The sequence below is a fragment of the Aplidium turbinatum genome, chromosome 14 (assembly GCF_918807975.1).
Source record: "Aplidium turbinatum chromosome 14, kaAplTurb1.1, whole genome shotgun sequence".
Classification (NCBI taxonomy): domain Eukaryota; kingdom Metazoa; phylum Chordata; class Ascidiacea; order Aplousobranchia; family Polyclinidae; genus Aplidium; species Aplidium turbinatum.
In genome coordinates, this window is record NC_137485.1 from 1353319 (window position 1) to 1378998 (window position 25680).

At 38.1% G+C, this 25680-nt stretch overlaps 3 protein-coding genes across 3 annotated transcripts in view; 1 reads left to right on the top strand and 2 right to left on the bottom strand.

Moving 5' to 3' along the window:
* LOC145782733 (mannose-1-phosphate guanyltransferase alpha-A-like) lies at positions 1-8239 on the top strand. Its single transcript, XM_082594488.1, has 11 exons — positions 1-132; positions 311-408; positions 922-1019; positions 1379-1482; positions 2193-2385; positions 3038-3228; positions 3924-4046; positions 4460-4560; positions 4883-5022; positions 5610-5781; positions 5993-8239. The coding sequence occupies exons 2-11, from the start codon at positions 351-353 to the stop codon at positions 6091-6093; spliced, it is 1281 nt and encodes a 426-aa protein (XP_082450614.1). The 5' UTR covers positions 1-132; positions 311-350; the 3' UTR covers positions 6094-8239.
* Positions 8206-25680, bottom strand: part of LOC145782746 (uncharacterized) — a 22978-nt gene continuing 5503 nt past the window's right edge. The window contains exon 2 of the mRNA XM_082594505.1: positions 8206-8561. Coding sequence (XP_082450631.1) covers positions 8274-8561 — 288 coding nt within the window. The 3' untranslated portion in view covers positions 8206-8273. The remainder of the gene's footprint in view (positions 8562-25680) is intronic.
* Positions 21518-25680, bottom strand: part of LOC145783130 (uncharacterized) — a 5067-nt gene continuing 904 nt past the window's right edge. The window contains exons 5-6 of the mRNA XM_082594912.1: positions 25552-25596; positions 21518-25361 (exon numbers count right to left, since the gene is read on the bottom strand). Of these exons, the coding sequence (XP_082451038.1) occupies positions 21518-25361; positions 25552-25596 (3889 nt within the window). The remainder of the gene's footprint in view (positions 25362-25551; positions 25597-25680) is intronic.

Below are 25680 nucleotides of genomic sequence, written 5' to 3' on the forward strand. Positions count from 1 at the left end.
CCTTTATTAGAATGTTTAGTTAATTCTTTTGAGCTTTTGAGGCAGCAAATTATTGAGCAATGCTTGATGCAGAAATTCAACCTTAGTTACGATACCCGGTATCATTCTATCAGCACTCATCGTTGCATGACGGTAATTACAAATGCGAATTTGTTTTTCATGATATTACAGACTTGAAGATATTCACATTTTCGAAATGTATAGCCTAGATTGATTGCATGTTATTACTACGTTAATATTGGTTTGAGTGATATTGAAATGGTTATGAAGTACGATAATGGAAAGATTAAATTATAAATTTATTTGGCAGTAAATTTTGCATCGCTGGCTATTGACTAAGGGTTTTTATTATGAAATCGTCATCAAATATGTGGAAAGCTGTAATCCTTGTTGGCGGACCGGAAAAAGGTAAATATTTCAGTACGGGTTCTGTACATTGTGCAGTAGTTAAATAGAGTGTCCAAAACTGAAGTTTCAATAACAGTGGCCTGAAAATGATTGGGATATCCTGATCTACGATCTGACGCTGACATTTGTGAAATGACACAAACACTCTTTAAATTTTTAACTTTAAAATAGATTGCTAGAATGACTCGCAAGACAACAGCTAATGCACATTCACTAGTACGTTTAAAGAACTGAACCTTACAATTTCTCGAAATATGTACAAGCAACACCGAAAGGGAACTTTTAGTCCACACAGACACAGTCATTTCTAATATGGTAGCACTGATTCAACCAGGTCATTCTGTACTTTGTTCTGCTATTACAAAATTTATATCTTAATATTGGACAGTGTTTCTTGGCAGCATCTATTCATGCCAACAGTCATGGTGTTTTCTTCATGCAACGTACTGATTTTAAATCTTCACTTGAACAATAAATAAGTATGTATTGACCAGTAAATGTGATCTTCCCCAGGTACAAGGTTTCGACCGCTCTCACTTGATGTTCCCAAGCCACTGTTTCCAGTTGCTGGATTCCCAATGGTTGAACACCACATCGAGGCTTGTTCCAAGGTGGGACTAACTTCTTACAAACAGCTAAAATTGCATTGTAGAAAATACTCATGTGCAGAGAATGAAAGAATTCAAAGAATTTGAATTCTTATACTTTCTGTTTGTTGTTTGTTTCAAATGTGCACTTTTGTGCTAAGCCTCGTTAGAACTTACAAGTTCAGCTTATTTATTTTTCTTCTGATAAATAAACAAAAGTTTATTATACAAAACATAAATAATTAGCACAACAAGGATGGCAGCGAAAGACCAAAAGGTCACCAAAGTCAGCTGCTACCCAAAACAACAATCTATACAATGTTGGTTCCATTCATGTAAATCCTTAAACTGTTTCCTAAAGTTTTGTTTAAATTATTTCAAAGGTTCCAGAGATTTGCGAGATTTTTTTGATTGGATTCTACCAATCAACTGACGATTTCAGTCAATTTATCCAAAATGCAAAGAAAAAATACAATCGAAACATTCAGTAAGTCTTGAATTGTGTGGTGGAGCAGAAAATGAATGATTTCCTAAATTTTTGAAGAAACTAATTTTGATTTACATGTGAAATTGATATTTTATTGTGCCATTTCTAATAAATTTCACTTCTGTAATCCGGAAGAACCTAAAAAGTTCACTTTGTGCATATCAAGTTTTGTTAATTCTTGAAGTCTTGAAGCGTTTCTGCTGTTGTTGATGATCTGAAAATGTAGAAGGTATCTTATGCAAGTTTATACGATGTTCATTAGCTAACAGTAGTAACGAAATAGTTTTTTATGCATTTTTCTTGAATTTGACTTTAACAGTCTCGTTTCTAGCACTAGTTGCTACGTTCATCTGATGAAATTGAAAGTAAAATTAACAACAAGCAAGATGGTTTATTGCTTTACTGACGTTTTGCGCGCCATGACAATGCGCATCCTCAGAGCGAATAACATACAAAATAAAATTTCACCAGGTTATATACTGCAGTGCAATTGAAGGCAAGAAAAAATAAAACACGCAATATTTTAAAAAATTGGCCAAACAGTGTTACTAGATTTTTCTCAACTACAAGGGTGTTGTCAAATTTCAAGTGTGGTTTGTAAACTAATGTTTGTAAACGATGAAAACAACTCATGTGACTTGTTAAGTGTGGTTTGTAAACTTATAGCTTACTTGGTTTTATCTCACTATCTAACATCAACATTAACTTAGATACATTCCTGAACCAAGTGCTCTCGGCACTGCCGGGGGGTTGCATCTGTACAAACACATGATACTTGCTGGCGACCCCACTGCTGTGTTCGTCTTCAATTCCGATGTTTGCTGCGAGTTTGACTTGCAAAGCATCGTCACTTTCCACCAAGAAGTCACACCAAGCAACGGATTGACCATAGTTGTGACTGAGGTAAGATCCAATCAAATATAGTTATTACTATCTGAAGCCTTTACAAATTGTTTCACCTAACGGATCATCAGAAGGTCTGCAAAAACATGCAAAAAAGTAATGAATCGATAATTCCTGAAAAGATATTAAATATTACAAGAGGTAAGATCCATGTATTTTGTTTGATTTATGTTGATTCAGATGATTGTTTGTTGAGATGATTGTTGCAGCATAATTGACATTTGAAAAACTAGGCATCATTGAAAACAAATGTGCACGTAAAAGATATTCTCAATCAGACGTTTGTATCACTGTTTTTAAGACTTGTTTACAGGTTTCATATTGTGTCTTTCAAGCCAACAAAGTAGCCAGAACGGTCCACATCTGCTATCTAGAGTTCCATGTTGCTACCATATGTAATGTAGTTTTATCAATCGTATTGACTTACAAATTTTTGTGTTCACATTTTTGGTTAAGTGGACGAGAAACCAAACAAGTCAATTTCTGTGTCCGCTTTCGGTTTCAAGTGTATCATTAGATGTCTTGCCAAAAACTTAGATGCATGCCCTTGATGGGTGTCGAACCGAAGTCCTCCCGATCGTGATGCCGATGCTCGTACCACTCAGCCACGTGACCAATGGCCTTGTAACAATGATGTCACCTTCATCTCCAGGCCACCCATCAAGAGTCGCTCAGCTACGGATGCGTCGTTGAAGACCCTGACACTCACGAGGCGACGCACTACGTAGAGAAGCCGGAGACGTTTGTCAGTTCCTTAATAAACTGCGGGGTCTACGTGTTCTCCCCTGATGTACTGATAGGCTTGTCCGAGGTCTACCGGCAACAATATGACTTAAATGACGGGTATGTCTTGGCACCACTGTTTTAGTAAATGCAAATGTAGAATTTCAAAATTGCTTGTTTTCTTGACTTTGACCCGGAGTAGACATCAAATATTTAATGCATTTTTTCTACAAAACCCACAATGACAACTTTCCGTTATGCAAGTCACTATAAACGACATATCAATTGCGTGTCATATTGTCGTGTCAATTGCGCTAGATAAATGCTTTTGTGATCTCTTGTACGTTGCAGTTTGGTCGGTTGAGGTTAAACAACAATTTTATTGATTCAATTCCTATCCTGATGACGAAGGTTTGAAAATAAACAAAACCAATTTTTGTTCCAACCTTCTAACATCTCGAGACATAGCCGTGATGCTGATGGATTCGAACCAATAACCTTTGAATTATCTGTCAGAAGGCTGCGCTATCTAACTGGAAAGGAAAGTTGTAACTTTTTACACGTGCAATATGGCTATGGCGTCACTCAAGGTAATGAACAATTGAACAGACGACTTATCGCCATCTCATATCGCACAACACATCATTCATCGCTGCCCCGTTTACGGACCTCGAAATGGAAATGCCAATCTCACAGCGCTTGGTAGCAACACAGTCCAATGGATGCAGTGCCTTGATGACATAACGTAACTGCTACCACCTCCTACGTAAGAAGGCAACCAACCGGCTTCTCACAGCTCCATGTTGTCCTTTCAGGGACAAGTCATCTAACGCTGGGAAGATATCACTGGAGCAGGACATACTAAAGCCGTTTGTTACTTCTGGGAAGATGTTCGTATACAAAACGAACAAGCCGTGGGGACAGATCAAGTCCGCCGCGTAAGAGTTTGTCATCTTGTGTCGTCATAACTGCGCTAGAATGTCACTTCACTAGCAGTTTATATGTGACGTGTTTTAAAACGTTTCTATATATTTATTTAACTTGACCCCACTTGTTTGAAATTAATTTCTTTGATTTCTATTGTAATGCATACGTCACTATACCTAGTCACGTCATGGTTTCGTGAAATGGTTTTCATTCAAATCACAGCCAAATAATTAACCTTTCAAATGTTGCGAAGGCTACCCCCCCCCCCGCCTTGTTGATTGTTGTGTAAGTATATCGTATGTTGTGGCTTTACCGCTACTTCTTCAGTTGTGTAAAGACAAACCATTTAAAAACATTGCTTGACTCGGTATTCTCTGCGCATCAACGTTTCATCATGATGACGTCATACTTCTTCATCCCCCAGTTCAGCCATCCACGCCAACAAGCTCTACCTGTCTCAGTATCACACCACCCACCCCGATAGACTCGCCACCAACGCCAGGAATGGAGGGCCCAAAGTTATTGGTGAGTCAATACAAGGAGTGAACCAAGTTCTATCTCGTCTGCTATAACTCAGAGATAACAAGCGCTGCTGATGTACGTACTTTGGACGGAATTGTCGTGAAAACATGAAACGAAAAGATTTTACGCTCTTAACTAAGGCAATGGGATTGTTGAGTGGTCTCTGCACTGCGAATTATCGCTATGTAGGCTGCATGCGCTGGGCTTGATGTGATGTCTCTCGTTCATGAAGCTGTCGTTTCGTTACCTTGCTTATGCTGCTGTCGTGATTGGTGAATCCGTCACACATGATCTGTGATGACGTAACAATGCCCGCTTCGTTCAGGTGACGTTTTCATCCACGAGTCGGCCACCGTCCATTCGTCTGCTGTCCTCGGTCCGAACGTCACAATTGGCGACGGGGTAGTGATTGGGGCTGGGGTACGTGTGTGCAACTCCATAGTGTTGCCAGGTGCCGAGCTGAAGGTGAGACATGTCACGTTTTTGGATTGCCAACGTAACAAACGAAGCTGCGTCAGTTGAATTATAAACTGCGTCACGTGAACCATTATTCGGTCATGCCACTGCTGACAGATGGCCTCCACATACGTTTTCCACACCATTCTGTCTTTCGCTGATCTTATCCACAATATCCAGGTGATGCCAATATTTTCTTCAATGTCATGTCGCCATCTTCTTATTGGTCTCTAGTTCTTTTCGCATCTCTTGGTGTCCATTCTGTGGTTGTTTCGTCCCATCTGTTGTCTGTCATTCTTGCTACATGTCCAGAAAGAAACACAATCTTGGTGAAAAATGACATTGATCATTATCTCTTAACTGCCTAGTTTTTTTTACAATCCCTGTCCCTGACAAGAAAGTGAATATTTTTTATGATTTTCCTGTCTCACAAGAGGCAAAAATTAATGAAGTATCTGTTGTAAAAATGATGACACTGCATCCAGGAGTACTACAAGAGAAATAAGCAAACTTTGTTTTGGAAGAAAAAAATAATTTCTGAAAAGTTGGTGTGAATGACGATGATCCTCTCAAAATATTTTCTTGGATGATTCCAGGATCGCTGCTGCATCCGCAATTCGATCATCGGATGGAAGTCCGTGGTTGGAGAGTGGTCACGAGTGGAAGGCACGGCCCAGCAGCCAGACCCCAACGCCCCATTTGCCAAGATCGTCAGTGGGTGTTTGTTTGATAACAAAGGTCGGCTCATTCCATCGATCACGGTGCTAGGTGAGAATGGTTATCTCGCTGCTGATTGGTTGGTGTGAGGTTTATCTCGTTGCTGATTGGTTGATGGTAGAGCGATCTTTGAACTGAAATGTCTTGGTCTAACTGGTAACTTTGGTAACTGTATAAAAAGTGTATATGCATGAACGATTAATCACGTTTAAGATGCATCCCTTTGCACTTAAGACTGTTACAACTTTCCTCTTCATCTCAGGGCGCGGGGTGAGAGTATCCTCGGAGATCATCATCTTGAACAGCATCCTCCTCCCGGATAAGGAGATCAAACACAGCACCAAGAATGAAATCATCTTGTGAGCTTGTCGCGTTAATTCAACATCAAATGCTTTTAATTTGATGCCGTTCGAGTTGTGAGTAATCATATTTGAACTGAATTGCGCAGCTTTATGAAAGATTAACGTTATGCAACGTTGTATAGACCCACAGTGATTGCGTCGAAATCTTCAACCTATTTCTTCAAAATTTGTCTTCAACACTCCACCTAGTGGAGATGCGTTCTGCTCAGAAATGCGCATTGTATTCTACATGACCAGACAGCTAATCAGTCGTTTTTTGCATTCAACGTCTGCAGACGCTGAATCAATGTAAAAAAATTGATTTTCTGTCTGGACAGTTGCTTGAAAGCACTAGCTGTTCCAGGATGTTCCTTGTTGCCTTGAACTCGCGTAGTTCGCCTTCTGATTGTTGTTGTCGCTGTGCTCGCTTAGCGCAATCGTTCATGTGGAAGATTTTGAAGCCATTTGTAGGGCACTTTTTATTTGAAATTATACATATACCTACTTTTTTAATACTTACCCATTGTTGACGATGACCTGTACGTAGTGTATTCATAGTATCGCTATGCAGTAGTGGTGTAGTGATATTATTATCTTTGTGGCAGCTATGGTTATTCTTGCATGGCCTTGTTTCTGCGCTCAACACCAGTGACGAAGCGTAAACATTGAGCATATAGTTTACTTGTGTTTAAAAACAAAACAAAAAAGCAGTGAAGCTGACTCAGTTAAAACGCACCCAAGGCTTTTTAAAGTGGACTAAAATTTGCTGAAAAAAGTGAGCACTCAAAAAATGGTCACGCCACTGGTCAGGACAGGCAGAAGCAAGGCTGCGTTGAGACTACGTCCGCTTGTATTGTGCGCGCGATATGACAGTAGGTCATATCGAGTTCTGTTTAAATTTTAAATGTTTTCATCAGTTTTCCTGCCTGAAAACCTCTCGCTGAGTGAAAGACGAGTTGCTTTAATTCTCCACCAATTGTAAAGGAATTCGCCTATTTACTCCACTAACTTTAAGGCTACTGTTCAAGACCTGTGGTAGTTGGATGTCTGATCGCAAATATCAACTCATAACTACTTTCATGATTCACAACTGGGTGTGCAGCTTTGGGGCTCTGCTAAACATATCAATAACATATTAGCTTTCAGAAAGTCTGATCGTCATGTGCATTAGTTCTTCAATTGTCTCCATTTCTGAGCTTTGGTGGAGAGTTTAAGTTTTTGCGTCACAAACGAAGCTGATCGCGCAGCAACGCAGGATTTAACATTGTTCGGCTACAAACACATAAATTAAACAAAAACAACTTGAATTTGAAGTTTAGTGAACAAGGTTTTATTCATGTTTCATTTCAAACGGTTTGATTTATGTTTGGTATTTATTGTTTATATTTTCTTGTATTGTATGTGCATTGTTTTCGTCAATATTTCGTTGATTGTTGCTATGGAGCTTTAGTTGCCAGGGAAGCGAGCTCTAAAAGATCATTCCATGCCGAAGAGTTGCTCCCGAGAAAAGATCCCGTCGGGAATTTCTGGAGCATGAATTTTTTACGTGGCTCCGAAGCATCACGTGACGAATTGTCTCACTTCCTTAAGTTTGTGTGTTTCCGCCAAATACGCGCACAAAGTTGTAGCGATCAAGTCTTATTGCGTCATAATTGTCGTCAACTCTGCTATTTACAAATTAAAGTAAAACTTTATTCTACAAAACGATTTCGTTAAAAACTGCATCGGTTTTTGCAAAATATTGATCCAATTTTTCAAGGATCCATAAGCGAGCCCCATAAACTTGTCCAGCTTTTGCAGTTAGAACTTGCATATTTCAAACATGTAGGCTACAATATTGTTCCTGACAAACAAACCATTGAAGGGTTGAAACCGGGGTTGAAACCATCATCATCCAGAACCCCCCGAAGACTCACTCAGACGTGGTCGCGTTTGTGGAAGGTCAATAGATCATGTGCTGTTGACGACTCGTGACATTTGTAGGTTGTTGAATTTTATAAAACATTTAAAATAAACAGGAGCAGAAGTTCAAACATAACACGTTCTAACGTTCACGAAGTCACGCGCTCACTAACTGAGCTATCGGGGCGGACTTACTTAACCTACTTACAGTTTACCAAATTACCAACGACCAGACGTTGCAAGAAACTTTTATTAATAATAAAATAATACGATGAGCTGTTAAAATAAGTATCCCGTCCACTAGGAGCCGCTTTCAAGTCGCATGCGCTGCGGTTTCGGCTTCAGAGGAGGAGGTGAAAGTAACTTTTTGTTATTGGAATTAACGACACCTTCAGGAATTGTTGTCTCATATTGGTGATGTGGGGATGGTTCAAGCGGTGAGAGGTAGACGGGTGATTCATCATTGTCCCGGCAGGGAGGAGATGACGGTTGAGATGATGAGGAGGGTAGTCTGTGAGGTTCCGTTGGAGTAGGAGGATTTTTATTCATAATAACGTAGCCATGCGAGTCTTCAAGAGAAACCTCATCCTAAAACAGTTCAACAATCAGTTTGTTATGAATCTTATGATTTAAAGAAAGTTACAAATGAAAATTAATCATCTGCATAATTCAAAGATCTCATTCTCCCCGATAACTCGGTTGGTTGAGCGCTTGGCGATAAGAACTTCAAGATCAAGCGGCACTGGTTCTACTCTCGAAGTATGCGCTTGGCGGCTTGAGCAACGCATACCAAGAACAGCTCTCTGCTTAGTGGCACTCAGTGGATGAAATAATTTAAAAACACTTCAACAATCGGAAACTTTACCCTGTCAAACTCGATGACCAGTGGTTGAAAGCCTCTGCAAACTGCCAGGATGATACTTTGAAAGTTCTAAGTTTTCTCCATTCGAAAATGAAGATTCCAACTATCAATACCGGTACTGATTCATAATTTCTGCATTAAACCAGTCGTCTTCATTTTGTATAAAAAGGTCATCAGTCACAACTTATCAACATTAGTTAGAAAGTTCAAAGAAACATAATTAACAAACTCAAACCGGAAAAGTTAAAGCGGTTTAAAGCTCCTCTGTCAATTTTGTCAAAAACTTTAAAAAAAACTTGATTGACGCATGTTTTGCAAAGTTGAATCATGGTTGAATAAATACCGAAAACCAATCAACCAGAAGCAGATTAGTCCACAGGGAATTCAGAGACTTGACCGTTGGCAACTGGCCCACCGGCGGTGGGCCAGTTGATATTTTCAATGTTGGCGGTTGGGCGATCACTGATTGATTTACTGGTTGGTTGAATCTTTATCCTCGGACTGGGAAAGTTTCTTTTGAGAGCTTAATCCTGGTAGTTTCGTATGCTTGTAGAGGCTCTTGACACAGTGCCGGTCACCGAGATTGACAGAGTGAAGTTTCCGATTGTTGAAGTCTTGTTAGAGGGGAATTATTCCATGTACCAGATGACGCTGCACGAAGAGTTGTCCTGAGAATGCGTTGCTCAAATGCACACTTCGAGAGTCGAACCAGCGTCGCTTGATCTTTAGACTTCTTCGTCCACTACGTCACGCGCTAACCAATTGAGCCATCGAGGCGGAAGTTTAGTTGAAGTGCACAATTACATATTGGCTTATTTTTTTACAGGCAAGATGTAAACTTTTGAACGCTGGAATCAAAAAGTGTTTATTCGCAATTCAGTTCAGTATAGGCAGTAGCTCTACGGAGGGCCGTAGATATTTCTCTCTAGAGCAGCTTTTCTTGTCCAATCGAGTCCACCTCACCAATCGAGAACATTGTCCAGTCATTCTGTTCTTCTGCCAGGTTTACCTTTTCCACACATCTTTACTTCGATAGCAGCCAAAACCACACTATCTCCCCTTTTTTCCAATGACCATATTTACGAAGCTTCCTCTCTATGACGTTTGTCAGCATACCTTCACTTTCCCGGATTCCAATAATGTTTCTCACCCAATCATTCGTGCGTCTGCAGTCCAACTCACCATCAACCCTCGTTTCAATAACCGCATTTCAGAAGCACTGATTGTATTCTCCTTTGATTTTCTTAATGTCCACGTTTTGCATCCGTAGAGCGCAATACTCTGTCTCAACATTGGACAACCAGATAATTCTAGTTGTCAAATTGTCATTCCATTGCTTAAGCATCGAAGTCATGAAAAACTCAATTCAGTAACCAATTTATTTAGGTAACCATGTCTTCTTTTTCGTCACCATGTCTACTATGGCTATGATCCCATATGCTATGTGATATAAGCTATGATCCCAAGTATCCAATTTTTTCCATCTTTTTGTTTTCCTGGCCATCAGTTTTTACCTCTTCCCTTCCATGCACTGTCATCATAGCTGTCTTGGCGCCATTAATTTACAGACCCATATCAAGGCCAATTCACATGGAAAAATATTTATCTGGTGGAATTAACACCCAGCGTGGATTACGTCAAAGATTCTGTCTTTTTAAGTTACGGTATATTCAGAAAAGATTTTTCAACGCAATAATAAAATATGAAAGGAATGAACGTTGGCAGCTTAAACATAATGAGCTATTTTTCAAAGCTCCCGATGTTGGGTTGCTCAGCGAAGGCAAGTCTGTCAAAACCAACTTAGGTTTGTGGGACCGAAATAGAGCAACATCCCATATACGGATTCAGCTTATTCATGCTATGGATCTTAATACAAAATTTAATGCTAAAAAGACTAAATGATTGATAATATCAAAATAGTAAAACAAAAACAAACAAATCATTAGGCCCAGATGAAATAAGCACCGAAATGATAAAAGCACTAGATGACATTGGCATTGACGTACTCCACGCACTCTTCAACAAAATATATGACACCGGTGAAATTCCAACTGATATGACAAAATCTATTTTCATTACAATCCCGAAGAAACCAGGCACAAGAGAATGCGAAGAACATCGCACAATTAGTCTGATGTCCCATATTATTAAACTACTGCTGAGAGTCATCATGATCAGAGTTAGAAACAAATTACACCCAGAAATAAACGAATGCCAATATGGGTTTATGCCTGATAAAGGAACAAGGAGTGCGGTCTTCATTCTGAAAAACCTCGCTCAAAGATCAATCGAAATGCAAAAAGACCTGTACTTGTGCTTCATCGACTATAAAAAAGCTTTTGATAGAGTTCAACACAATGAAATGTTATGCATGCTCGACAGAATTGGAACTGACGACAAAGATCTAAGAATCATTCAAAATTTATATTACGAACAATCAGCTGCTATATCAAGATTAATGATGACTGCAGTGACTACACGCCCATTCAGAAAGGAGTAAGACAAGGTTGTGTGCTATCACCTGACCTTTTCTCATTATACAGCGAAATAATTTTAAGACATATTGAAGATGAAAGAGGTATTAGTATTGGAGGAAACAACATTAACCACATACGATATGCTGACGACACCGTTTTGATAGCCGACTCGGACGTAAAACTGCAGAACATATTAGATATTGTGTGTACGAAAAGCAAGATATTTGGCATGGAATTAAATAAAAAGAAAACAGAAACAATGGTCACAACAAAGAAAAAAGCAGCCGAAACTCCTATTTGTAATTCATCAGTTAATGGAACAATTCCTAAACAGGTCCAAAATTCAAATACCTCGGTACTATGGTGAATTGGGATGCAAGAGACGAAACAGAGCTCAACATAAGAACAGCCCAAGCAAAAGCAAGCTTCCAACAAATGAAACCAATTCTTTGCAATAAAAATATCTCTTTCAAAACAAGATCTAGAGTTTTAAAATGCTATATTTATCCTGTTTTTCATTACAACTCTGAAACCTGGAATATTTCAACAAAAATGGCAGAAAAGATTAATGCTTTTGAAATGTGGTGCTTCCGTAGAATGCAACGCATTTCATGGCTGGCAAAGAAAACAAATAAAGAAATTCTACACCAAGTGAACCAAACCAGAACTCTGTTAAAAAGTATGAAAACCAGACAATATAAATTTCTCGGCCATGTAGTAAGAAAGCAAAAACTGGAGCATCTCTCTTTAACTGGTAAAATTTTTGGCAAGCGGGCACCTGGCAGACAAAGACAAACACATCTGGAACAATTTAACGACAAAACAGAAACAATCATCCATGCAACATATAATAGGAACATTTGGTCTAATTATTCATCTGAGGCCGTCGATGCCTGATTCAGGCAAGGCAATTGAAGAAGAAGAATATCAAAATCACCAGACAGTCCAGTAGGTCTACTCCAAATTATAGCCTAATTGATAATAAAAATTTGCAAAATTTAAAACGTTTCCTATCGTAAACATTCAAGAACTGAAGATGAAAGATGTGCCCATGAAATTCTAAGGTAGGCCTAAATAAAAATTGCAAAAACTGCATTTGGGAAAGTGAAAAATGATTTTATCAATCAAAATTAAAATTAAGCAATTCCTTAAAGGATATTAAAATGCTACATCTGGGCAACCCTTTTATGCGGTTTTTTAGTGGTGAAAGTCCTGGTTCGTAAAGGCTCTCGACACTACTCAAGAGCATGTGTCTTTGACAAGAAATTATATGTTCAACTTCTAGAAGTAAGCCTGGATACAAAAAAAAAAAAACTTTTACACAATTCTGAAACTTGAACAGTGTCACAAAAAAAAATACAGAAACGTATCGATGCCTTCCAGCTCTGGACATACAAGCGAAGTTCGCTTGTATGTCCAGAGCTGGAAGGCATCGATACGGCGAAGGTTAAAAATTTCATGGAAACAAAAGATCACTAACGATGAAATATTATCCAAATTCAATTCAAAGAAAATTCTCCTTCAAATAGTTAAAGAAGATTGAATTACTTCGGACACACAATAAGTCAATATTCCTTACAAAGATAATTAACAAAAGGAAAGATAAACGGTAAAAGAAACAAAGGCAGACCAAGAATGATTTGGACAACAAACATCTTTAATCGACAAAATGAAATAATGGCAGTGCAGTATTGTACAGCTCATGATCGAAAACAATGGCGCATTGCAATTAACCCAACTCTTTCGCGACCACGGACGTATACACACGTCTTGAGGTTTTTGCCATATGACCAAGGACGTATCCATACGTCCAACTTTAAAAGGTGTTTCAAGCAAAAAAATGTAAATGATGGCAGATCCATCCATAATCTTTACCTGTCCGTATTCATTCTGCTGTATCTCCTAAAGCATTGCGCGCAGAAACGAAGTAAAATTTTTCTCATGTGCAGAATTGTTTTGGCATTCGATTAAACTACATATATTTTCATATTATTGTATCATGCTTGGGTAGTAAAGATTATAATGAAGTATACTTTTCTGCCAATTTTTAATTTTTTTAGAAACTAGAAAAAATACCGTTTGGCAAGTTGCTAATTGTACATTGAATGTTAAAATTTTATTGCAAAGCTTTGCATCTTTGGGTAGCTGAAGATGTATGCTTTCATTTAATGTCAAGATTGTGCGTCTATGTCGATCACATGAGATATTATTACGGCGTAAACACAACAGGTTTTTGTGAAAAATGTCTGGTTATTTAGATTAAACGTCAGTAGTAGTAGATGCATGGTAGAGCAAGTAAATGTACTAACCCTTAGTACGAACTGGTAAGACCCCTCGCTTGGTACGAACCCTAGATCGCATCCTTTGTGGTACGAACCGAAGATAAGGTTGTTTGGTCTGAACTTTGTGGTACGAACTTGTAAGAACGGATGTTATGACGTAGCCACCGGTACGAACGGATGTTATGATGTAGCCACCGGTACTAAGCCTAGTCGGTACGAACTTGTAAGAACGAATGTTATGACGTAATGATATGTAAGAACGACCGGTAAGAACTCTATGAACGAACTTGGTATCGAACCCTCCGACCTAGGACGGGTTCGGTACGAACGAGTGATGCTAATAGGTTATGTATTAAATCTAAGTACGAACTTTAGCTAGAAACTACAAGCTAACATACTCTATGTCTTGGTTTACTTATAAAAAGCAACAAATAAATATTTTTTCGTTTGTGGTCTGTAAAGAGTGATTTTTTTTTTATGTTACATTGCTAATGATCAGTGACCTGGGTTCAATTCCCATGACTGAGGTTGTTTTTTTTTAACTTTTATTCGACACGATAAACAATAACAGTTTTCAATATTTTTTTTCTACAATAAGGACATGTATTTAATTTTTGCACACAATCCCGACAACAACACATGTGCCCACAAGGTAAGATGATGGTATTGGTTCTGCTTTCTAAGCAAACAACACAAGAGTAAGTATCTGTTAGTTCTGTTTCAGGTCGTTGAATTCCTTGCATGAGTACTTCTCCAGCTGGTCTGGGTTGCTCATCTCGTAGGCGAGAAGTGTCTTCTTCTCCGAAGAAAAACATATTTCTCTGTTCTGTTCTTGTGCGTTGGTTGTTGATTAACACTCTTCCATCACGTGTAAAACTGCTATGTCGTCCGTTTAAAAACTGACTTGTGATAATTTCGATAAATCGTGTTCCTTTCTTTTCTCTCAAATATTCGCATCTGTCAAAATAGCGTGGTTTAGCTATGTGAATAACCAATTAACAATCGAAAACAATTTTATAAAATTTTCTTATGTCAGAATATACTTACAGAGGACTCCACTTTGCATGTTCAAACCAAGGATCATCTTTCTCATGCCATCCTTGCAACTTCACCCCACATGAAAAACACTTTACCCAATCTAAGTTGGTGAGGTAAAAGAACCCAGCTTCAGCAAACATATCTGGTGGGGAAAAAGTATTTTCTTGGTGTGGCCACGCCTCACTAAATGTTCTTAATCGTGTCTGATAAGAGTTCATTTTACCTTGCCCCAATTTCTTTACTACTCTACCTTCTCTGACAAAAGCTGGTTTAGACTTGCCTCAAATTCTTGAATGTTGTACCTTTCTCTCACCAATGTTAGTTTATATAGCATCAAACTTTTTTTTCTTTTTCTCTCTTTTTTTATTGCGCAATATTTCAATACAACATTTATTAAACAGTGTAGTCAAAAATCACATTGCGGTTCTTGTCAATCTGAATAATATTGTCAAACTCCCCATAAACGATCACGTTGATTGTGTTCTCCAGAGCTTGACTGAAACGCAGCTCCATTCGTAAATTTCCTTGTTCTACCAAATCCAACGATCCATCATCAGTTAGGTCAGGACTGAGATCAAAGGCGAAAAGTGTGTAACCATTTGGGTATTCATCATATTTCAACCCATTGCCTTGGTCTTTTAAAAACTTCCCTGTGGCGGTGAATAGGGACATGTAGGATCGAACGTACTGGTTTAAAGGAAAGTTAGGTTGCAACGGTTTTGAAGGGATCTGTTCTCCGTTTTTGTACAGAGCTAAAAAGTTGATTCCAAAGTTTTGAAAATTGAATGGATTTTCAGCTCTTGTTCCATTGAATGCAGTATTTGTCACACATCCAAGCACCACCCGTTTGGGGAGTTGTCCATTGAAAAGATTTTCTTGGTTGGCAGACATGTTTCCTCTTGACACTGTGAAGCTTTTTACCGCAACCCTACGGAGGGGGTATTTAGCATTTCCGACTTGTAAAGCTTTTGTATGAGCAATAGAAACCGAAGGACTTATGGAAACTTGTCGTATGAACAGAGAGATGTTCTTGAGTACGGTTTTAAAAGTTGAATTATTTGCAGCCATCAAATTGAATCCGTCTTTAGAGCGAATGAATTTTAAGCGCATTTTGACATCGTTGAGCAAATATCTATTCTGTGAGAATATATCCAAGTGTGGTCTTGAAGCCATGTGAACTACACGACTCAAACGAGCTTGTTGTTTTCGTTTTGTAAATCCGGTATTGTTGTCAGCAAGGGAACCCATGTGTGAGGGGGTGTCAGTTTGCCACATTGATGCAGTGAGCTGGCTGTCTTTGCTGTCTTGTCCAAAGGACAAAAGAGTTTCCAAATAAGCTCGATAAGGGTAAGTGACATTTGATGCAGAAATTAGTTTGTCATTGAGAGTCAACTCAACTTGAGAGAAAAGAGAATGAATCCACAGATTTGTAGGTGCAACTACATCGTCTTGGCCTAGATTTTCCCCATTCTGTTTCACAATTTGTGCACTTACTACAAAGTAAGAATTGGTCAGATCAAGGTAGTGTGATGAACTCACATTGAATTCTATTGCTCCACCTTCTGATATATTGTTGAGTGGTCTAAATTCAATCCATTTTCCTGATTCGACTGAAGTTTGTGTCAACGGAACAGAAAACAAATCCAACTGACCTTTCACACATTCACAAGATTGAGGGTGGAGAAACGCCATTAAGAGAAAATATCTTTTGACTGCTTCCTGCGCTTTGATTTTTTTGAAATGACTTGATGTCTTGGTCGCTTTCTGTTTTTATTCGGTTTTTGGTGTAATACCGACCCTAAGAGGTTTTTCCCAGCTTCTTTTGATCGCCGAATAGCTGCTTGCTTAACATTATGCCCGCTAAGGACATCACCGACAAACTCAGAACCAGACCGTAAAGCTTGCTTTCCAATTGCTTTAGCTCCTGTTTTAATTAACGGCAAAACCATTCGACCAATCCCTGCAAGAACACCACCTAACCCATGTCCGCCTTGTACAGGGGCTCCATGAAAAACTGGCAAACCACTTCCAGCCTGATTGACGTAATAGTGTTCATAAGCGTTTGACGCTACCATTTTCTTTGTCGACGTAGATGAAGCGTTACCAACACCTTTCCAAACTGAAACGGTACTATCTGTCCAGTATCGGTATTTATACTGATCTCTACCATTTCAAATGCATTGACTCGTAAGGGGTGGTATTGAACCTTTTGGAAAGTGTGTGAGACATTGTCAAACTTTCTTCCTTTGACTGTTACTGCTGAGAGTAAAGGAACTGAAGAGTCTCCGACGATATGATTTTCAATGATGTCAGAGTATACATACAAAGTGTGATAAATTTGTTTGATTTTGAGTTGGTTTGGGGCAGACATTTTTCCGTTTAAATATCGTGAAGTACACCCAAACAAATCTTTTACTTCATCAGAAATTTCGAAAACTAGCGGTGGTTTTATGTCAAAGTTTAATTTGTGCAGCTGTTGGTTGAAATCAACTTTAAAGAATGGTGGCTCTAGTCCGTATCTTTCCAAAGCGTCTGGAATCATTTGGGCGATGTTGTGGTTGAGTTTGTTTAAAGCAGATACAAAGTCCCGTGGTTTGTCGTAATGACCTGGTGGGATACTCAAGAATCCATAACTATTCTTAAAGGTGAACGAACCTGAGTTGGTATTGTCAACGTCTTTATCTGTGTAATGGGTCAGTATGTATAAGTCTCTTTTACCCCCATCAGGAACGTTATACCAAGAAATTGGATAATGAAATTCAACAATTCCAGCTTCCCATTCACCCGACAGTTCCATTCTGTGAGGTAACTTTACTTTAAAATTTGTTAATGTATTGTCTGGAAATATATCCATTGATGCGTTTGACGGTAAGGTCAAGTACATGTCAACGTTTGATTTTCGGAGCTGGAAGAATAAATCCAAGGCAAGTTCCAAGCAAAGAAATCCACAAATCTTTCTGTTGTGTGTTATTGCTCAAGTTATAAATTGAAGCACACACGATGATGTAAATCAACAAAACCTGAAAGACAAATGCTAAAGAGTGTTTCCAGATACCTTTTTGTTGAATAGAACTGTTACTTGCTATGGAAGGTGCTGGTGATGATCCAATCTCGGTATCCATTTTTGAAATGAATGTTGTATGTGTTAAAGAGTGGTATTTATAGGTGGATTACGTTTCGAACTAAATCATCATTTTCTTTCAAATCATTAGAGTAAATCTCAAGGGTTTCTTGGAGGGATCGACCTCTAGCGGAGAGAAGACAAAAAAGAATGACGTGGTGACCACATGTTGTGGAGTTAAAATCTTGTATTGTGCGATCGTTGAACTGAATGTCAGAACAATGCAATTGTATAAACCTGTAGATATCATGAAACAAAGGTCTTATTCCCATAGGATCAAAGTAAACACCTTTCCTTTCCGAATTGATGTACAAGCCAACCCAATGTGAACCTGGTAAACTTCGTGGGTCTAAATTAAATACAATCAAAGCTGGAGGTTCTGCATCTAAATTTAACAATTCATCTCTTGCAAACACACCTTTAAAAATCACATTCGCAAACACATCTTTTTCTAAAATTGTTTTTATTTGAATAGAATTCATGATTGCACGACAGCAATGACACACGAAATGAATCAATGATATATCTTGATCGGGAATATAACATTACTTCTTGAAACGCTGTAACTCTTTGCTTCCAATCCAACTATTAAAAGAATGTGGATAACCTAACCACTTCACAAGAACTTTATTTTTGCGCTTTGCCAGAATACTCTCTACCAAGTACTGATCGTCCTTTTTGATTATCTTTTGGAGTTCTTCATCATAAAACGTACCATCTAATTCGTCACCATTGTAATCTTTAATTTTGTAAACAGGTGGGTATTCTTTCAGAACTTTAGAAACAGTGAACAACTCCTCAGTCCAATTGGGGAGGTAGCCTTTCTCAAATACCCTTTTTTCTTTGCTTATTCTGACCACATCACCAACATGAAGTTTTGGTTGTTTTAAAACTTGAGGTTCTCCGTATAAAGTTTGCCAGATCTCTTCTTGATTTTGTAACGTCACCGCAACTGGAGCTTTCTTGATTGAGCGATGGTAACTGTGGTTGTACACATGAACCAAGTCAGGAAGAATGTCAATGTATCTCTGGGTATTTTTAGCTGTAAAGTATCGAAACATTTTGGTTTTTAAAGTTCGATTGAATCTTTCTACTATGCTCGCCTTTGTTTCGGCATTGTGTGTGGTAAAGAAAGAGATATTGTTTCGTTTTAAAAACATCTGGAAAGAACGATTCGTGAATTCACTCCCTTTGTCTGTTTGAAGACGTAGTGGTTTTCTCTTTTCAATAATTGATTGAAATGCATCAATAAGACATTTTCCAGTTTTTTGTTTGAGTGGGACAACCCAAGCGTATTTTGATAAAACATCAATGCAAGTCAGCAAGAATCTGTAACTGCTGTTGTGTCGTTTCAAACCAATCAAATCAATCAAATCAGCTTGCCACTGATCGTCTATGGCACCAACAATGACACGTCTACGAAGAAATGTTTTTCTCAGTGGTTTGTGAAGGGTGTAAGCACGTTGGTTTTGTAGCCACTGCTTCACTGTCTTTGAGGATTTTTTAGAAGCTCTTTGTAAAGCATTTACACCACCAATACTACCAACCTTTTTAGGGTTGTAATAAATTTTTTGAAAGGACATGACTAATAAGGCACCCAGAAGTTTGTTTTACTAGGTTCACTGCGTGATTTCAGGGGTGGGGGACGCTTGTTTTTTGGTGTAGAGACTGAATAAGGGACGTGCAAGTTAGATGGAGCTTCAAGGTATTTTAACCGCTCTTTGTTTACAATTAAATGTCTAGGGACGTTAGACTCTCTCAACGCATTCATGAACGTTTTCCAGCCCTTTGGTTGAAAGGTTTTTCTTGCACTCAAAGAATCATTGACCAAGTCTTCAATGTTGGAGTTGGGGACAAGCGTTTCATTAACAATCAATTCGCCTTTATCATTCCATTTCAGCTTTGGGTTATCTTTTATAAAGTTTATCAACAGTTGACCTTTTTTCGCAAATCTCATAGGAATACTTTTCAAAAGTCGCTGTTCACTTTGTTCTTTGTTTTGTGAAACTTGCTGTTTATCGTTTCTTTCTTCAAGGGGTGGTTCAATATTTATATGCATTGGTTGGGTTTTTTTAGTTTGAAATTGTAGATAGCGTTGCAAAGTTTGTTGATAAAGTTTTACTTTTTCGTCATCTGCCAAATCACTGGCAAGAATTTCATTCATCTCTTTATCCAAACTGGAAAGTTGGCGTTCTGTTGATCGTTTTTCTTGGTCATTGAGGTGTCTTGGGTCAACCAACACCATTTTCCTTGCATGAATCATTTTCTTGTAAACAGTGAACTAATTGCAGGAATTACTGCCGATAGAAGTGGGGCGATAAGGGCGCCTAAAAACCCACCCTTTTGGATAAGTTTTCTTTTTTTCTGAACAGATACGTTTTTCTTTGTCAAAGCTCTTAAGGTCTGTTTGTGACGCGATAAAACTCGCTTTTGATGGGGTTTCAAAGGGACGTGACCTTTTAATATATTTAGTGCACACTCACATAAACAATGAATCAAATCATGACCCGCTGACTTCACTATAGCTTTTCTAAGTGGAGGTTTACAGGTGCCAAGAGTTTGAAGAGTCGACGCGTTTCTTCTCAATCTAACAGACATGTTGACAAATGATAGATTTTTTCAAACACTACGAGTATTTATACTTTTGGTACGTAGACGACCTGCCTTTCACCGGGAAAAATCTTAGTTCTTAGCCTCATGTGATCGGGAGTTTCTTGCTTCAAATCAACGAAAAGGTAACCATATGATTGTAACGTCGCATCACGAAAAGCCTCCTGCATAATTCCTAGATTGTGTGGATACATTTGTTTCGCTAAATGACGCACTTGAGTCACATCTCGCGGATTCTTGAATATTATGAGATAATGTGAATTCAAACTAACCGTCCTATGCCCTGTGCTTTTATGAAAAATGTTTTGTACAATATGAACCACACTCAAATTTTTGTGGTGAGACTTTTTAGTGAATAAATCAGCCAATGTTTTTTCAAAACTACCCATAAGATCGTCAATAATAACAAGTTTTGCCTGAGAATCATCAAGATCTTCCATTCGTGGTAAGCCTTCAATAAATTCAACATTTTTTAGTTGTTTATACGCAACTTGCCATTCCGAGTAACACCATATTATTTTTACAACCGGAGGTTCGATGATTGTTGAAGCGTTTTGTACTAACTTAGAAACAAAGAAAGTCTTTCCAGATTGAGTAGGTCCAGCCACTAGACAGGTAAAAGGATGTTTTAATGACGGGTTCATCGTTGCAAATGGAACGAGATCAATACATAACAGTTTATTTATTGTTCAGGAAACGCCAAACATCCACTGAAACTTCAGCTTCCCGCAGAGCAGCAACGAGATCGGGGATGGAGCGTCCTCGTAGATGAACCCATGCACGGAACAAAGCGATTTTTTTTTCAAATGCTGCAAAGGAACAAAATGTTAGAAATTTTAACAACTCCACACTTGATTATTGGTTGGTTCAAACATACCATATCGATAATCCTCTTCGATGTTTTCAAGAATCGGGAATGTAATGCCAAGTCGCGCACCAAGAACAAACCATCCGGCGGAATAATGGAGTTGGGACGCCAGCCGTATACAATCCTCATCACTTAATAGATTTGACATATCAATTTTGTAATTTAAAAATAATCTTAAAGCCTGAAAGCAAAAACATGAATAAACACACAAGAAACAATGCAATAGCCCCATGAGTAAAACCAAAACATTTCTAAGAAAACCAAACATGACAAAGCAAAAGAAAAATTACACAGACAATGGTGATGTTGTCACTCCATCAGCACACACAATTCGTTTGGGGTAGAAATAAGCCAACCCCTTTTTTGTTTGTTGATATGTAAACATTTTATTGTCTTTAACTCGGAATGAAACGTTGACCCCTTTCCCACTCTGGTGAGTTTTTAAAACATTGAGATATGAATCTTTGTTGAAATTATTTGTGGTGGTACTCAACCCTTTTGAAACTTGTTTGTTTGAAGACCCAAAGCAATAGTAGGTCTTAGAACATAAACCTACAAAACCAACTCCTGACCATTCTTCCTTAAACAACCCAGGCGTGCGTTTATCAAATTTTTGCTGTGCAATGCAACAGTCCTGAGGAATAAATTCACCACCACGACATTTAATAGAAATAAAATCAGCACGATGGGTGGGACAAGCAATGGAAGGAAACCACAAATGGTAGGTAGTGAAGAACTCAAGACGTTTTTCTGGTTTTATCACCTCTTCTAAAGATTGGGCAGATAAAGCAAAGTACAAAGAATCTGTATCCATCTCAAGACATTGAAAGTCTCTGCGGTCAACAAATTTATCCAAAAAGTCATAGTAGAACTCTAACATTCGCAGTTTAGCGTACCCATACACAAAGAAACCAATTTGCAGAGGTAAATCTAATTTAATACTTTTCTTGAAACTCTCTACTTCAAAAAGATTTTCTGAGATTGGGTTCAAGTGATGAAAGAATGGTTCATTAATTTCACTTGTTACTGTCTCATTATTACAGAATTTGATTTTTTTATGCTTTTGTTTATTTGTGATGGTCTTACCATAAGCTGAATTACCCCACAGTTTGAAAGTGTCAGCCAAAATTTTCTTGCTTGGATTGATGTCTCCAGTTCTCCTGGCGCTCGAGACCTGATCTGCAAATTTCTGAAAGCACTGGTTGGGTTGATATTGAATAACTTCATAGATTTTTGTCACAACAAGACCATGCTGTAAATACCATTTTAGCAAAGGGGTAATCAACAACAGCTTGGAACCAAAGTAACTTGACACCAGCATGCGTCTGGGTTTAGACAATAGCCTGTTTTGTTCAGCAAATTGTTGCATGTGCTCTCCTATATCTTCACGAGAGACTTCAGTATTTTTGAAAACTGGGCAAAATTCAGAAAAATGACTTTTCAATGCTTCAGGTGTTTCTATGTCACACAAGACCAACCCAAACAACTTATCCTCTAGAATTGCAGAAAGAAAAGAGTCTTGGGTCATATTGTAAAAGGGTTTGAGCACATTCAAGGTTTTTAAAAATTGTTTTACACTGTAACTTTTTTTTTGTTCAAGCCATTGACATTCATAAATTTGAATCACTCTGTAACCTAAGTCATGTAAATACTTGTTGTTTTTTTCAGTGTTTTCACGCAGCTGTTCCATCGAGATGCCACTGCAAGAATTCGTCTTTTTCATCAGTCCGGTTGAAGAATCGATGTTGAGCTGGCAGACATGACCGTGCCAAAAGCACCCATGGAACTGGTAGATTGTTTGAGTCTCTTTACAAAAACCGTCAACAAAGAGCTTACCAACTTTTACTTCACCCTTGTTAAATGCATGTTGAATGTGGCGACCCTCCTGTACAGAAAGAAATTCAAGCCATTCCATTGCAAGATGTCCATATTTGTGAGATGTTTTTGGTTTGAACTCGTCTGACTCTTTGTAACGAATGAACCGTCCTGTTGGAGCTAATTGAGACAATGCAAACAAGTATAAAGCGTTAGCATCTAACCCGAGAATCGATTGACACACTTTGGCACTTGTGCCGTATTCTAGTTCACGCAATTTTGTCACACCCTTTTCTTGGTATCTGTGAAAAATAATCGAAGGTCCACCTACTATTTGAGATTTCAACAAGTCAAAAAGGTCTTTGTTTTTCTGGTCAATTAAAGTAAAGCTAACTCCAGAATCAAGGGTCGAAAAGAGATATTTCAAAGTTAAACCAGGTACAGAAATCCCATCTTTAAACATGTCAAGAGATTTGGATTTATAAAATTGAAAACATTTCTCTACAGCAGTTAAAAAAGGCCCGACATCGAGATTGTTGTAATACACTAAAAAGTCCCTCATTGTTTCCATACCCTCCTCTCTCCAAGTGTTTTGACATAAAGCATACTCTTCTGAAGTAATGTTACACCCTTTCAAACTACTGTAAAAGCATTCGTGCGCCGGCAGAAAAGGTTGGTTCAATTGGGATAAGTCAGTTAACCATTCATACGGAAAAAAGAATTTGGTTTGTTGTACCTCGTACGCTTTGATAAATTTATCATAAGAAAAACCTGGTGCTATGTAATTCATAATGTCCAGAAATTTTAAAGTGTCTGTTTTGACACACATGAAATTATTATTTCTTTTCACTACAAACTCAATATCATTTTGGAGTTGCTCAAAAAGCTCCCCTTTTACCAAATTCAAATCGTACCGGCCGCTGTTGAAACCAAGGACAGGTAACTCTTTTAAATACGAATCGAAACGTTCAATTAACTCCTTAATGGGCTTGTTTTTAGGATCTTTTTCATCAGATGAGCAACGAGATTCTAGTTCTTCAAACACATAGCTAAACTTTGCAACAAGTATGTCATAAGCAGCAGAAGAGATTTGACCCAAGTAGTCTAATTTTTTAGCAACAAGTTCTTTTACATTACCCTCATCGACAAAACATATGGGATTTTCAAACCCTGGTACATTTGAAGATACACTTACTGAACATGCCCGATGCTCAGCCTTCCATTGAATTGTGTCAGATCTGTTGGGGAGTTGGTCATTTAAAAATAAGCATTCAAAATCGTAAACCCCTCTGAATGGATAGAATCTCTCAGACTTTGGGATGTAAATGTTGATTTGCTCTAATCGATCAAAAATATTTTGAGGTGTGTTGTAAACTCCTCCTACAAATTTATTTTTCACATTAAATTCGCACGTCCTCAAATGCCTGTTGTACATAAACCCTTGGGTCCAAATTTTGTTACATTTTTGACACACAAAAGTTTTAGAGTAAAGTGACAAGTTGTAGATAAAGCTGAAATGGTTTTCAAATAAATTTAAATACATTGTTTCTGAAAACCGCGTTGCACTCCTTTGCACTAAAGTAGCAAATACTTGTTGTTTCATCTCCAGTTTGTAAACACAAATATTAACTTTAAAAAACTTTTCAACTTCACCCAACTCAAATAGTGAGATTCCTGAAAATTGCATAGGATCAACATGAAAGCGTGAACAATATGCATGAAACTTTTGTTTAGCAACTGTTTCTAAGTTCACACAGGTGCAACCACTTTGTAATGCTAAACAACGAAAGAAACATAAATTGTCTGTATATGACCGCTGGGATTGTTGACTTTTGACGAGAGCATGGATTCCATTCTTATTAGCAATGAAATCTGGTAATTCTACACAACAACCAATAGTATGATTAGGCAACTTGCTAACAAAAATTGTCACATTAGTTACTTCTTCAACAACCCAGCTTGAGTTTGGTCGCTGCAAATGTGCGTACTCTAACATGTCTTGATTTATCAAAGTGTCTAAAAATTCTTCAAAATCTTGGGCATTTGAAATAAGGGGTGGAATTCGCAAGACCAGGTCACTTCCATGAGAGGCATGCCAAAAGCGCAAAGTTCTATTCACTCTATGTCTTAAAATGAAACCAAAACTATAATTAATTTTGAATTGGGATTGTTGCGACTCAAACACCACATGACGAAGCTCATCTCTCCTGGAAGCCAAATCATTGTCATTCAAAGCAAAGTTGAATCGATCTTGCACTTTCTGTTTGGTGAAATGTTTCGCATGAATGCTGGAAGCATTTTGTTTTCGAAATTCCCTGGAATTAAAAAAGACTCATGAACAACTCGAGTTAGACCATTGACTGTACTTAGCAACTTGTCTATTAATATCAAATCTGATTCTGATTTGAAAAGAGGAGTGTTGCTTGATCTGTGTGGTGTATAGTGGGGCTATTTAGGTAAATAATGTATACAACTAAAACAAATTAAAGATGAGTAGGCACCTACTGAATGTCTTGTTCCTTGGGAGGTTGGTCTTGATTAGAAGGTGGTCTAGAAAAAAAATGAACAAACAAAAGTGTTAGATGGAGGTCAGTGTGCAATGTTATGCGGATTACCACTCGAACCTCCAACAGG

Excerpts from the sequence above, each read along its gene's own strand:
- LOC145782733 (XM_082594488.1), top strand. The coding sequence starts at position 351 with ATGAAATCGTCATCAAATATGTGGAAAGCTGTAATCCTTGTTGGCGGA. Across the intron at positions 1,483-2,192 it reads AAATACAATCGAAACATTCA|ATACATTCCTGAACCAAGTG; the intron begins GTAAGTCTTGAA and ends ACATTAACTTAG. Across the intron at positions 4,561-4,882 it reads TGGAGGGCCCAAAGTTATTG|GTGACGTTTTCATCCACGAG; the intron begins GTGAGTCAATAC and ends CGCTTCGTTCAG.